The following is a 12,621-nucleotide window of genomic DNA, read 5'->3' on the forward strand; positions in this document are numbered from 1 at the left end:
AGCCAGTTCCAGTGTGAACAGAGCCTAAAGAAACAGCATAGCAGATGCTACCTAACTTACAGGCTTGCACTGTATGACAGGTGGCCAGTGCTGACAACTGGAACCGAGCTATCCAATAAGAGAACAGTCACTGCTATAACTCATTCGTTGGTGTTAAAGCAGACAGGGGAAACCATGTAAAAGGAACCTAAACTTTTACCTGTTGGCTGGATAGAAGGCTGCATAATATTACATAGTTACATAGTATAGTAGGTGAGGTTAAAAAAAGACACAAGTCCATCAAGTCCAACCTATGTGTATGATTATATGTCAGTATTACATTGTATATCTCTGTATGTTGTGGTCATTCAGGTGCTTAGCTAATCGTTTTTGAAACTATCGATGCCCCCCGCTGAAACCACCGCTCTTACAGTAAAGAACCCTCTACGCAGTTTAAGGTTAAGCCTCTTTTCTTCTAATTTTAATGAGTGTCCACGTGTCTTATTAAACTCCCTTCCGCAAAAAAGTTTTATCCCTATTGTGGGGTCACCAGTATGGTATTTATAAATTGAAATCATATCCCCTCTCAAGTGTCTCTTCTCCAGAGAGAATAAGTTCAGTGCTCGCAACCTTTCCTCATAACTAATATCCTCCAGACCCATTATTAGCTTTGTTGCCCTTCTTTGTACTCGCTCCATTTCTTGTAATCCTTCCTGAGGACTGGTGCTCAGAACTGGACAGCATACTCCAGGTGCGGCCGGACCAAAGTCTTGTAGAGTGGGAGAACTATCGCTTTATCCCTGGAGTTAATCCTCTTTTTAACCATTTTAGCCCCGGAAGACTTGGCTGCTAAATGACCGGGCCATTTTTTGCAATTCGGCACTGCGTCACTTTAACTGACAATTGCGTGGTCGAGTGACACTGCACCCAAACAATATTGACGTCCTTTTTTTCCCACAAATAGAGCTTTCTTTTGGTGGTATTTGATCATCTCTGCTGTTTTTATTTTTTGCGCTATAAACAAGAAAATAGCGACAATTTTGAAAAAAAACATAATATTTTGTACTTTTTCTATAATAAATATCCCCATTAAAAAAAAAAAAAAAAATTCTCAGTTTAGGCCAATATGTATTTTTCTACATATTTTTGTTAAATAAAATCGCAATAAGAGTATATTGATTGGTTTTAGTTAAAGCGTCTACAAAATAGGGGATAGCTTTATAGCATTTTTATTATTATTATTTTTTTTTTTACTAGTAATGGCGGCGATCTGGGATTTTTATCGGGATTGCGACATTATGGCAGACACATCGGACATGTTTGACACATTTTTGGGACAATTGGCATTTATAAAGTGATCAGTGCTATAAAAATGCACTGATTACTGTAAAAATGTCACTGGCAGGGAAGGGGTTAACACTATGGGGCGATCAAGGGGTTAACTGTGTTCCCTGTGTGTGTTTCTAACTGTAGGGGGAGGGGACTGACCTAGAGGAAATGATAGATCGTGGTTCCTAGCTATTAGGAATTCACAATCTGTCTCTCCTCACAGAACAGTGTTTACACACACACGCGCCCCTGTTCTGCCTCTCGTGCCCGTGATCCCTCATGGCCGGCGGTCATCGCGACCGTCGGCCATGAGCATCGGCACCCGCGCAGTGCAGCGGGTGCATACGTGCCTGCTATCCCGCTTAAAGGAGCCGACGTATTGCTACGGTGGCTCACGGGATCGTGCTGACCTGCCGCAGTGTAATGATGGAGGCTGGTCAGAAAGCGGTTAATGCATGCCAATATTCTGTTTGCTTTGTTAGCAGCAGCTTGGCATTGCATGCCATTGCTGAGCCTATCATCTACTAGGACCCCCAAGTCCTTTTCCATTCTAGATTCCCCCAGAGGTTTACCCCCTAGTGAGTAGATTGCATTCATATTTTTGCAACCCAAATGCATTATTTTACATTTTTCTACATTAAACCTCATTTGCCATGTAGTTGCCCACCCCATTAATTTGTTGAGATCTTCTTGCAAGGTTTCCACATCCTGCAGAGAAGTTATTGCCCTGCTTAGCTTAGTGTCGTCCACAAATACAGAGATTGAGCTGCTTACCCCATCCTCCAGGTCGTTTATGAACAAATTAATAAGACTGGTCCCAGCACAGAACCCCAGGGGACCCCACATCCCACCTCTGACCATTCCGAGTATTCCCCATTTATTACCACCCTCTGAACTCACCCTTGTAGCTAGTTTTCAATCCATGTACTCACCCTATGGTCCATGCCAACGGACCTTACTTTGTACAGTAAACGTTTATGGGGAACTGTGTCAAATGCTATTGCAAAATCCAGATACACCACAACTACGGGCCTTCTTTTATCTAGATGGCAGCTCACCTCCTCATAGAAGGTTATTAGAATGGTTTGGTAAGATTGATTTTTCATGAATCCATGCTTATTACTGCTAATGATACCATTTTCATTACTAAAATCTTGTATATAGTCCCTTATCATCCCCTCCAAGAGCTTGCATACTATTGATGTTAGGCTAACTGGTCTGTAATTCCCAGGCATGCATTTTGGTCCTTTTTTAAATATTGGTGTTACATTGGATTTTCTCCAATCAGCTGGTACCATTCCAGTCAGTAGACTGTCAGTAAAAATTAGGAATAATGGTCTGGCAATTACTTGACTGAGTTCCCTAAGTAACCTCGGGTGCAAGCCATCTGGTCCCAGTGATTTATTAATTGTTGTGAAATATATCATATGAACCTTCTACTTCATTATGTTTTAGTCCTAAAGTATGAATACCACTACATATTCCCTTAAGAATATAAAAGTATAATTGAGATTATCAGTATATGGTTATTGGGAATTGAGAGAGATTAATCCACTCTCGCCATATCTGTATCCTCTTCATAAAGGATTCCACAGTACACCAAACAATAAGAAAAAAGGGTATACTTATGATATGTGTATAGTCATCACCAACACACAGATAAAAGTTTCTTCGTGCTTTTTTTTTTTTTTTTTTTTACATGTAACACAAGTTTTAAAACATCTATAGATTCTTGCAATTAAAGCCATATAGAAAGGACCATTACAATCTCATGTTTACATGCCACCCATTACCCATTATCCTACATATGATGGTTTTCATGCAACAGGTTTCGTGGAACAAAGTCCACTTTTTTCAAGAAAGCATATACAAATCAGATTGTATATGCATATAGTATATGTGATTACTACATATACTATATGTATATATATATATATATATATATATATATATATATATATATATATATATATATATATATATATATATATATAAACTTGCACATTTTATAATGTGTTATGAAACCCTTCAAAAACCTAAAATAATGGGTCATTACTAAGCAATAAAGCAGTACATTTCTAACCAATGACAAAATATGATCAAAATTGCTTCTGAGGCGGTGCCTGGAATGGGGAACTTCAACAACAAAGAATTAAAATAGGATGACAATAAAATGGGTGGATTTCAAAAGTTTGTAAACCAAAGAGATAGAAACCCCACAGTGGTTCCAAGGATCCCATCTACGTGCCTTATGTGAAGAAGATATCCTCAGGATAAGGTAGGTCCATCTGTAGGGAACGCTCAAACTGAGGCCAGTGACCATCTGCTAGGAAGAGAGAGAGTGCATATCCACACCTCTCTTTCCTTTTATCCCCGCCAACTAGTCAGGTGACGTTCATCAGCATGGTCATGTTGATGCTGTGGTGTCATGATGTTGCAAGGCATTTTCACTGATGGTAATGCCAATGTTTTTAGTTTTTTGCCTCTAGAAAATGAAAAGAGAAGTATGGACTTCCAAAAAAACCAACATTTATACTCACCTAGCTGGATGCAGCATCGATCTGATGCTGCATCTGTCCCCCTCAAGCTCTGCAATGAGAACTGGGCGATCAAACACTGATGATCGCTCAGTTGTTCCCCTCCGCTCTGAGCAGAGAGCCGTGACTGTCAGTCTGGGCTGTGAAGGGGGCAAGAGCGGCTGGCTCAGGCTTAGCCAGGTGCTGGTCTAGGCATCTGGGTAGATCCTGACCATATGGTTAGATCTTTTTAGAGCTTGGTCTGGCTGAGTGATGTCAGCCTGGTGTTGGCTGAAAATGGGTCACAGTAGTGCAGAACAAACTGTACTCCTGTGACCTACACGAGAAGTATAGCCAAAAGAGCTTTAGCTATACTTCTCCTTTAAGGAAAGTCCATCTCTATGGCTTCAGGAATGGAGGACTAAGTTTAGGAGTTTATTGGCAGCTTCAATGTGCCATCCTCTTTAAAACATTTAGGAACATTTGTGGGGACATATTTTCTAGGCACTAGACCACAACTACACAGGTATGCATTTTCTTTACAAATGTTTTGCAATATAAGAACACCATAGATCATTTAAATTTTTATGCTACAGTGCATTTTCTAGGTCCTATTTCCATCTGGACTTGTATGATAGCTAGGGGTTTATATCAATTACGGTAATTTAGGACATTAGCCTCTATGTTTCCAAAAAATTAAATTTTCATGTATTTTGAATAAAACATTGCAGGCATCCTATCTGGAACCAAGAAATCATACGCTAATGCATTTTGCAATGACATATCTGTGACATTTTGCCTGACTGTTCAGAGGACTGAATCTGGATGTTCATCTCTAATGTTTCCAGTCTTTATTCTAGTCTCTATGACTATACTGGGTGTCAGCACCATAATGGGTGTCTTCACCAACTTACTCATTATCGCTGTGAACATCTTTGACAAAATGATGGGAAAGGCCCTAAGTCCCTCCGATCTTATTTTGGTTACAATGGGTGCAACTAATGTTCTGTTTCAGTTCCTAATGCTGGCAAATGATTTCCTAAGCTTTCTCAACAGTGATCTTTATTTTTCGGATGAGATTTATACTTTGTTCACAATCATGCTGAACATTCCAATTTACTCCAATTTCTGGTTCACAGTTTGTCTATCTGTCAATTATTGTCTGCAGATTGTTATCTTCACCAATCCACTTCTCATTCGGATTAAGTTAGCAGTTTCCCAACTAATACCCCATCTTCTCCTGGCCTCTCTTCTTATGGCAATGGCGACTGGCATCCCTGCAGCCTGGAACTTGAACAAAGATACTTCAAATTTAAACACCTCAAGCAATGAGACTGAGGAAATAAGTGGCGCTAAACTGAATATTTATTACTTCATCACCTGTAACCTTATAAGCTGCTCTCTTCCTCTAATTTTAGTCGCTGTTGCCAATGGACTGATTATCAAGTCACTGTTAAATAACAATTCTGACAGAAATGTAAATGGAGAGCTGAGTACACGAGCTCAAGGTCGGATTCGAGCAGCAAGGACGATAAGCTGCCTTCTGTTGTTATATATTTTCTTCTATATATCAGAAATTCTAATGTTTATAGATGCCTTTCAACCCAGCAGCCCAGGATTCTGCATCTGTTTGATAGTTATTTATAGTTATTCTCCTTCACAATCTATTGTTCTAATTTTTGGAAGTCCCCGGCTGAAACAAGTGGCCTTAGAGTTACTTAGTTCTGTACATTCATTTAAAAAAGGAAAGACAAAGAAGCCAACTATTGCTTTTATTAAACTTAAAACTACAAAAATAAATTTCCCACCCACAAAAATTTGTTTGTGGTATTTGTCCATTCGTTAAGGTATGACTAGCGTATTCCTAAAGAGAATGTAGTGTTTTACATATATTATCAATATAATTTAGGTCTAACCTCAGGATTTGTGTTAGATTGTTTCTAGTTATTACCTTTATTAATTGAATCCAATTTATAAGCCATATATTTTAATTGTATATCAGGTGGACCCAATACTTCTTTGCACTAATGAGAATGAAGGTGACTAAGCTTGGTTGTGTCTTGTTCAAAATAAAATTATTAAATGTTTTTAACCACTTCAATACCAGGCACTTTCACCCCTTCATGCCCAGGACAATTTTCAGTTTTCAGCGCTGTCGCACTTTGAATGACAATTGCGCGATCATGCAACACTGTACCCAAACTAAAATGAGAAAAGATTTTATAAAAAAGTGAACACATAAACATATAATATCATACAACAATTGATGAAAGATGGTAGCCCATGCCCAGAGATCAGACGCTATATTAGTCCACTATATTACCTTATAAAGAGGCTTTAACAAGTTCAAAAATAGTATTTCAAATTTATTCAAATATAGACATCAAGGTCTTAGCAATAGAGGTGGATGACCATCAACTAGGGAAGGAAGAAAAAAACAATGGAAGAAGGGATGATTAATGCGCTTCCCAAGAAAACTAAACAAGCTGCTACAAACCATGTGACAAAAATGTGAACAAATATTAACCACTTGCCGACCGCCTAACGCACATATACGGCGGCAGAATGGCACGGGCAGGCAAAATCACGTACCCATACGTGATCTGCCTCCCGCGGGTGGGGGGTTCGATCGGACCCCCCCCCGGTGCCATAGGCGGTCGGCTCTCGTTCGCGGGCGATGAAAGGTCAAGGGGAGGCCATCCATTGATGGCCACCCCCTCCCGATCGCTCCCGGCGAATGAAAACGCTTCCTTTCCCTCTGTAATGTAAACAGAGGGAAAGGAAGTGATGTCATCCCTCCTCGAGCCGGTCTTTTCGTCCCGGCGCAGAGGAGAGAAGACATCCAAGTAAGTGCACCAACACTACACTTACAGTAGAACACGCAGGCACACTTTTCACCCCCCAGTCACCCCCCGATCACCCCCCCGATCACCCCCCTGTACCCCCTGTCACTCTGACACCAATAGCAGTTTTTTTTTTTTTTTTGCATTGGTGTCAGTTTGTGTCAGTTACAAGTGTTAGGGCAGTTAGGTTAGCCCCCTTTAGGTCTAGGGTACCCCCCCCTTAGGTCCAGGGTACCCCCCTAACCCCCCCCTAATAAAAATTAACCCTTTGATTACCCCCCGTCGCCAGTGTCGCTAAGCGATCGTTTTTCTGATCGCTGTATTAGTGACACAGGTGACGCTAGTTAGGGAGGTAAGTATACAGGTTCGCTGTCAGTGTTTTATAGCGACAGGGACCCCCATATACTACCTGCTAAAGGTTTTAACCCCTTGATTGCCCCCTAGTTAACCCTTTCACCAGCGATCACCGTATAAGTGTTACGGGTGATGCTGGTTAGCTAGTTTGTTTTTTGTAGTTTATTACAGTTTATTATAGTTTATTATAGTTTTAGGGCACCCGCCGTTTATTACCTTATAAAGGTTTAACCCCCTAATTGCCCGGCGGTGATATAAGTTACGTTTTTAGGGTCAGATAAGGTCTGCGTCGCCCCAGGCAGCGTCAGGTTAGCGCCAGTACCGCTAAAACCCACGCACGCAGCATACACCTCCCTTAGTGCTATAGTATCTGAACGGATCGATATCTGATCCGATCAGATCTATACTCCCCAGCAGTTTAGGGTTCCCTGAAACACAGTGTTAGCGGGATCAGCCCAGATACCTGCTAGCACCTGCGTTTTGCCCCTCGGCCCAGCCCAGCCCAGCCCACCCAAGTGCAGTATCGATCGATAACTGACACTTACAAAACACTAAGCACACATAACTGCAGCGTTCACAGAGTCAGGCCTGATCCCTGCGATCGCTAACAGTTTTTTGGTAGCGTTTTGAATCAATCGCTAACAGTCAGGAGCTTTTTTGCCTGTGAGTCTCACTAGTGTACCCTTAAATTTAGAGGCCAAAATGGCAAATCGAAGGTACACTAGTGAAGAGGCCTACACGTTTCTGAGTATGACAGATAGTGAAGAGGAAGTCACTCATCTGTCAAGTTCAGGCTCAGAATACGAACCTGTAGAGGACAGCGGCTCCATGACAGATAGCTCTGACGACGGAGTTGTGGTCCCTGCTAGGGTCAGGCGTACCAGACCCCGAACTTCTTCTGTCCTTGAAGTGCAAGAACCGCAGGGCTCTCGTATGGAGCAGAGAAGTACTAGCGCCGCTACTCCTTCTGGTGAACTGGCAAGCACCAGTGGCCTAGTACACCCTGGTCATACATCCAGCACTGCAGTATCACGTGGTGACGTGGCGAGTCCCATAAGTGCAGTTCAAGCTGGCGAGTTGGCAAGCACAAGTAGTGTCCCGCTGCCACCAAGAAGAAGACGAACACAGGCCGTGCACATAGTGCCCTTCCTGCTGCATTCGCCAATCCGAATTGGGAACCCACCACTTCTGCAGCACCCGTACTTCCCCCTTTCACTGGCCAACCCGGAATTCAGGTGGAAACAGTTGACTTTACGCCACTGGATTTTTATTCGCTGTTTTTCACCGAAGATCTCTATAGATCTATTGTGGACCAAAGCAATTTGTACGCTGGTCAACACATCGCCACTATTCCCCAGTCCACCCTTGCCAGAGATTGGAGACCAATTATGGTCTCCGAATTTAAGATCTTTCTGGGCCTTTCCCTCCTCATGGGCATAACCAAAAAGAGTGAGTTGCGGTCATATTGGTCCACTGACCCAATTCATCATATGCCCGTGTTCTCTGCCTCCATGACCAGGGCACGATACGAGCAGATTTTGCGGTTCATGCACTTCAGCGACAATGAACTCTGTCATCCTCGTGGAGACCCTGCATACGATCGGCTCTACAAAATTCGGCCCCTCGTAAACCACTTCAACCAACGTTTTGCAGACTTGTTTACCCCCCATCAAGTTGTCTGCATTGATGAGTCCCTGATTAAGTTTTCTGGCCGCTTGTCCTTCAAACAGTACCTTCCCAGCAAGCGTGCCAGATACGGGGTCAAGATGTATAAGCTCTGTGACAGGGCCACAGGCTATACATGTAGATTTATGGTTTACGAGGGCAAAGATAGTCACGTAGAGCCGATAAACTGCCATGATTACATAGGAAGCGCTGGCAAGATAGTGTGGGACTTGGTGTCACCCTTATTCGGAAAGGGGTACCACTTGTACGTGGACAATTATTATACGAGCGTGCCACTTTTTAGTCACTTGTTTGATCATCAGATTGGAGCATGTGGCACTGTGCGACCTAATCGCCGGGGCTTTCCCCAGCGGCTTGTAGAGTCCCGTCTTAGGCTGGGGGAGAGAGCCTGCTTGCAGTATAATAATTTGCTCGCTATGAAGTGGAGGGACAATAAGAATGTTTTCGTTCTTACCTCCCTTCATGCAGACACGACGACCCAAATTACTACGGCGACTGGTGTTGTGGAGAAACCCCTCTGTGTCCACGAATACAACCTTAATATGGGAGGGGTGGACCTCAACGACCAGTTGTTGGTGCCGTACCTAGTTGCCCGTAAGGCCAGACGCTGGTACAAAAAAGTGTCTGTTTATTTATTTCAATTGGCTTTGCTGAATGCTCATGTGCTATACAGAGCTTCAGGACGGACTGGATCCTTCCTTAAATTCCAGGAAGAGATCGTCAGAGCCCTTCTGTTTCCAGATGGTGCTCCACCTCACCTTCCCAATCCAAATGCAGTAAGCCGGCTGCATGGGAGGCATTTTCCTTATGTCCTCCAGAGTACCCCTACCCAACGAGCCCCCCAAAAAAGATGTCATGTCTGCAGCAAGCGCGGATTTAGGCGTGACACCGGTATTGTTGTCCCTCCTGTCCTGACAATCCTGGTCTATGCATTGGTGAATGTTTTGAACGCTACCATACACTAGTGGAGTATTAGCGTAGGGTTCAGCACGGCACAGACTAGGCACACTAACACAGGGTCTCCCAAGATGCCATCGCATTTTGAGAGACCCAAACCTGTTACAGTTAAAAGTTAAAGTTACTAAAAAAAGTGTTAAAAAAATAAAAAAATAAAAATACAAAAAAAATATAAAATAAAAAAAACAAAAATAGTTGTCGTTTTATTGTTCTCTCTCTCTATTCTCTCTCTATTGTTCTGCATTCTATACTGCAATGTTTTATTGTTATGTTTTTATCATGTTTGCTTTATAGGTATGCAATTTTTTTATACTTTGTTTTTTTATTGTTAACCACTTTGTTTTCAGGTACGCCATTTAGCTGCAGAGCGGATTTATTTATCTTGACAGCAACAGCGTTTGCTCCCACGATATATAAAGCCGTGACTCCAGCGCTGTCGGAGGTGATTTCACCACCACAGTTACATACTTCAGCATATATGCCGAAGCGTGGGGGCAGCAGTGGGTGGAGGAGCAATTTGCTCCTGCCTTTTGCGGGAGGATGCCCCCATGCTTCGGCATATATATATTTTAGGTAGGCACAGGTTGCGTTAAATGTTTTATTTTTTACTATGTTTTTTTTTGTATTTGCTTTGCAGGTATGGTAAGTATTACTGTTATACTGTAATGTTACTTTGTTTTTTTGTTAACCATCATTTGCTTAGCAGGTACGCCATTCAGTTGCAGCGTGGAATTATTTATCTTGACAGCAACAGCGTTTGCTCCCATGATATATAAAGCCGTGACTCCAGCGCTGTCGGAGGTGATTTCACCACCACAGTTACATACTTCAGCATATATGCTGAAGCGTGGGGGCAGCAGTGGGTGGAGGAGCAATTTGCTCCTGCCTTTTGCGGGAGGATGCCCCCATGCTTCGGCATATATATATTTTAGGTAGGCACAGGTTGCGTTAAATGTTTTATTTTTTACTATGTTTTTTTTTGTATTTGCTTTGCAGGTATGGTAAGTATTACTGTTATACTGTAATGTTACTTTGTTTTTTTGTTAACCATCATTTGCTTAGCAGGTACGCCATTCAGTTGCAGCGCGGATTTATTTATCTTGACAGCAACAGCTTTTGCTCCCACGATATATAAAGCCGTGACTCCAGCGCTGTCGGAGGTGATTTCACCACCACAGTTACATACTTCAGCATATATGCCGAAGCGTGGGGGCAGCAGTGGGTGGAGGAGCAATTTGCTTCTGCCTTTTGCGGGAGGATGCCCCCATGCTTCGGCATATATAAATGGTGCATGTATGCCCATCATTAGAAGTGGGCGGATGAAGGGAGGTATTCTAATGGTGGGCATACCCACCGATCAATATCTTTTTTTCGTTCAGCCCACAGGCTGCATGAAAAAAAAGTTTACAATACAAGGACCAGCAATGTACTGGTATGTTGCTGGACTTTGAGTGGTTATACCAGAATGATGCCTGCAGGTTTAGGTATCATCTTGGTATCATTCTTTTCAGCCAGCGGTCGGCTTTCATGTAAAAGCAATCGTAGCGGCTAATTAGCCTCTAGACTGCTTTTACAAACAGTGGGAGGGATTCCCCCCCCCCCACCGTCTTCCATGTTTTTCTCTGGCTCTCCTGGCCCAACAGGGAACCTGAGAATGCAGCCGGTGATTCGGCCAGCTGACCATAGAGCTGATCAGAGACCAGAATGGCTCCAATCATCTCTATGGCCTAAGAAACCGGAAGCTACGAGCATTTCATGACTTAGATTTCGCCGGATGTAAACAGCGCCATTGGGAAATTGTGAAAGCATTTTATCACACCGATCTTGGTGTGGTCAGATGCTTTGAGGGCAGAGGAGAGATCTAGGGTCTAATAGACCCCAATTTTTTCAAAAAAGAGTACCTGTCACTACCTATTGCTATCATAGGGGATATTTACATTCCCTGAGGTAACAATAAAAATGATAAAAAAAAAATAAAAATGAAAGGAACAGTTTAAAAATAAGAAAAAAAAATAAAAAAATTAATAAAGAAAAAAAAAAAAAAAAAAAAAAAAAAAAGCACCCCTGTCCCCCCCTGCTCTCGCGCAAAGGCGAACGCAAGCGTCGGTCTGGCGTCAAATGTAAACAGCAATTGCCCCATGCATGTGAGGTATCACCGTGAAGGTCAGATCGAGGGCAGTAATTTTAGCAGTAGACCTCCTCTGTAAATCTAAAGTGGTAACCTGTAAAGGCTTTTAAAGGCTTTTAAAAATGTATTTAGTTTGTCGCCACTGCACGTTTGTGCGCAATTTTAAAGCATGTCATGTTTGGTATCCATGTACTCGGCCTACGATCATCTTTTTTATTTCATCAAACATTTGGGCAATATAGTGTGTTTTAGTGCATTAAAATTGTGTGTTTTTTCCCCAAAAAATGCGTTTGAAAAATCGCTGCGCAAATACTGTGTGAAAAAAAAAAATTAAACACCCACCATTTTAATCTGTAGGGCATTTGCTTTAAAAAAATATATAATGTTTGGGGGTTCAAAGTAATTTTCTTGCAAAAAAAAATAATTTTTTCATGTAAACAAAAAGTGTCAGAAAGGCCTTTGTCTTCAAGTGGTTAGAAGAGTGGGTGATGTGTGACATAAGCTTCTAAATGTTGTGCATAAAATGCCAGGACAGTTCAAAACCATCCCAAATGACCCCATTTTGGAAAGTAGACACCCCAAGCTATTTGCTGAGAGGCATGTCGAGTCCATGGAATATTTTATATTGTGACACAAGTTGTGGGAAAAAGACAATTTTTTTTTTTTTTTTTGCACAAAGTTGTCACTAAATGATATATTGCTCAAACATGCCATGGGAATATGTGAAATTACACCCCAAAATGCATTCTGTTGCTTCTCCTGAGTACGGGGATACCACATGTGTGAGACTTTTTGGGAGCCTAGCCGCGTACGGGACCCCGAAAACCAA

General features: G+C 42.2%; 1 protein-coding gene across 1 annotated transcript; it reads left to right on the plus strand.

The window, feature by feature from the left end:
• The first annotated feature begins 4,662 nt into the window (after positions 1 to 4,662).
• LOC141135441 (taste receptor type 2 member 40-like) lies at positions 4,663 to 5,670 on the plus strand. Its single transcript, XM_073624434.1, has one exon. The coding sequence runs from the start codon at positions 4,663 to 4,665 to the stop codon at positions 5,668 to 5,670; it is 1,008 nt and encodes a 335-aa protein (XP_073480535.1).
• Positions 5,671 to 12,621: the final 6,951 nt, after the last annotated feature.

This window comes from Aquarana catesbeiana, linkage group LG01 (genome assembly GCF_042186555.1).
Source record: "Aquarana catesbeiana isolate 2022-GZ linkage group LG01, ASM4218655v1, whole genome shotgun sequence".
Lineage (NCBI taxonomy): Eukaryota > Metazoa > Chordata > Amphibia > Anura > Ranidae > Aquarana > Aquarana catesbeiana.

Excerpts from the sequence above, each read along its gene's own strand:
- LOC141135441 (XM_073624434.1), top strand. The coding sequence starts at position 4,663 with ATGTTTCCAGTCTTTATTCTAGTCTCTATGACTATACTGGGTGTCAGC.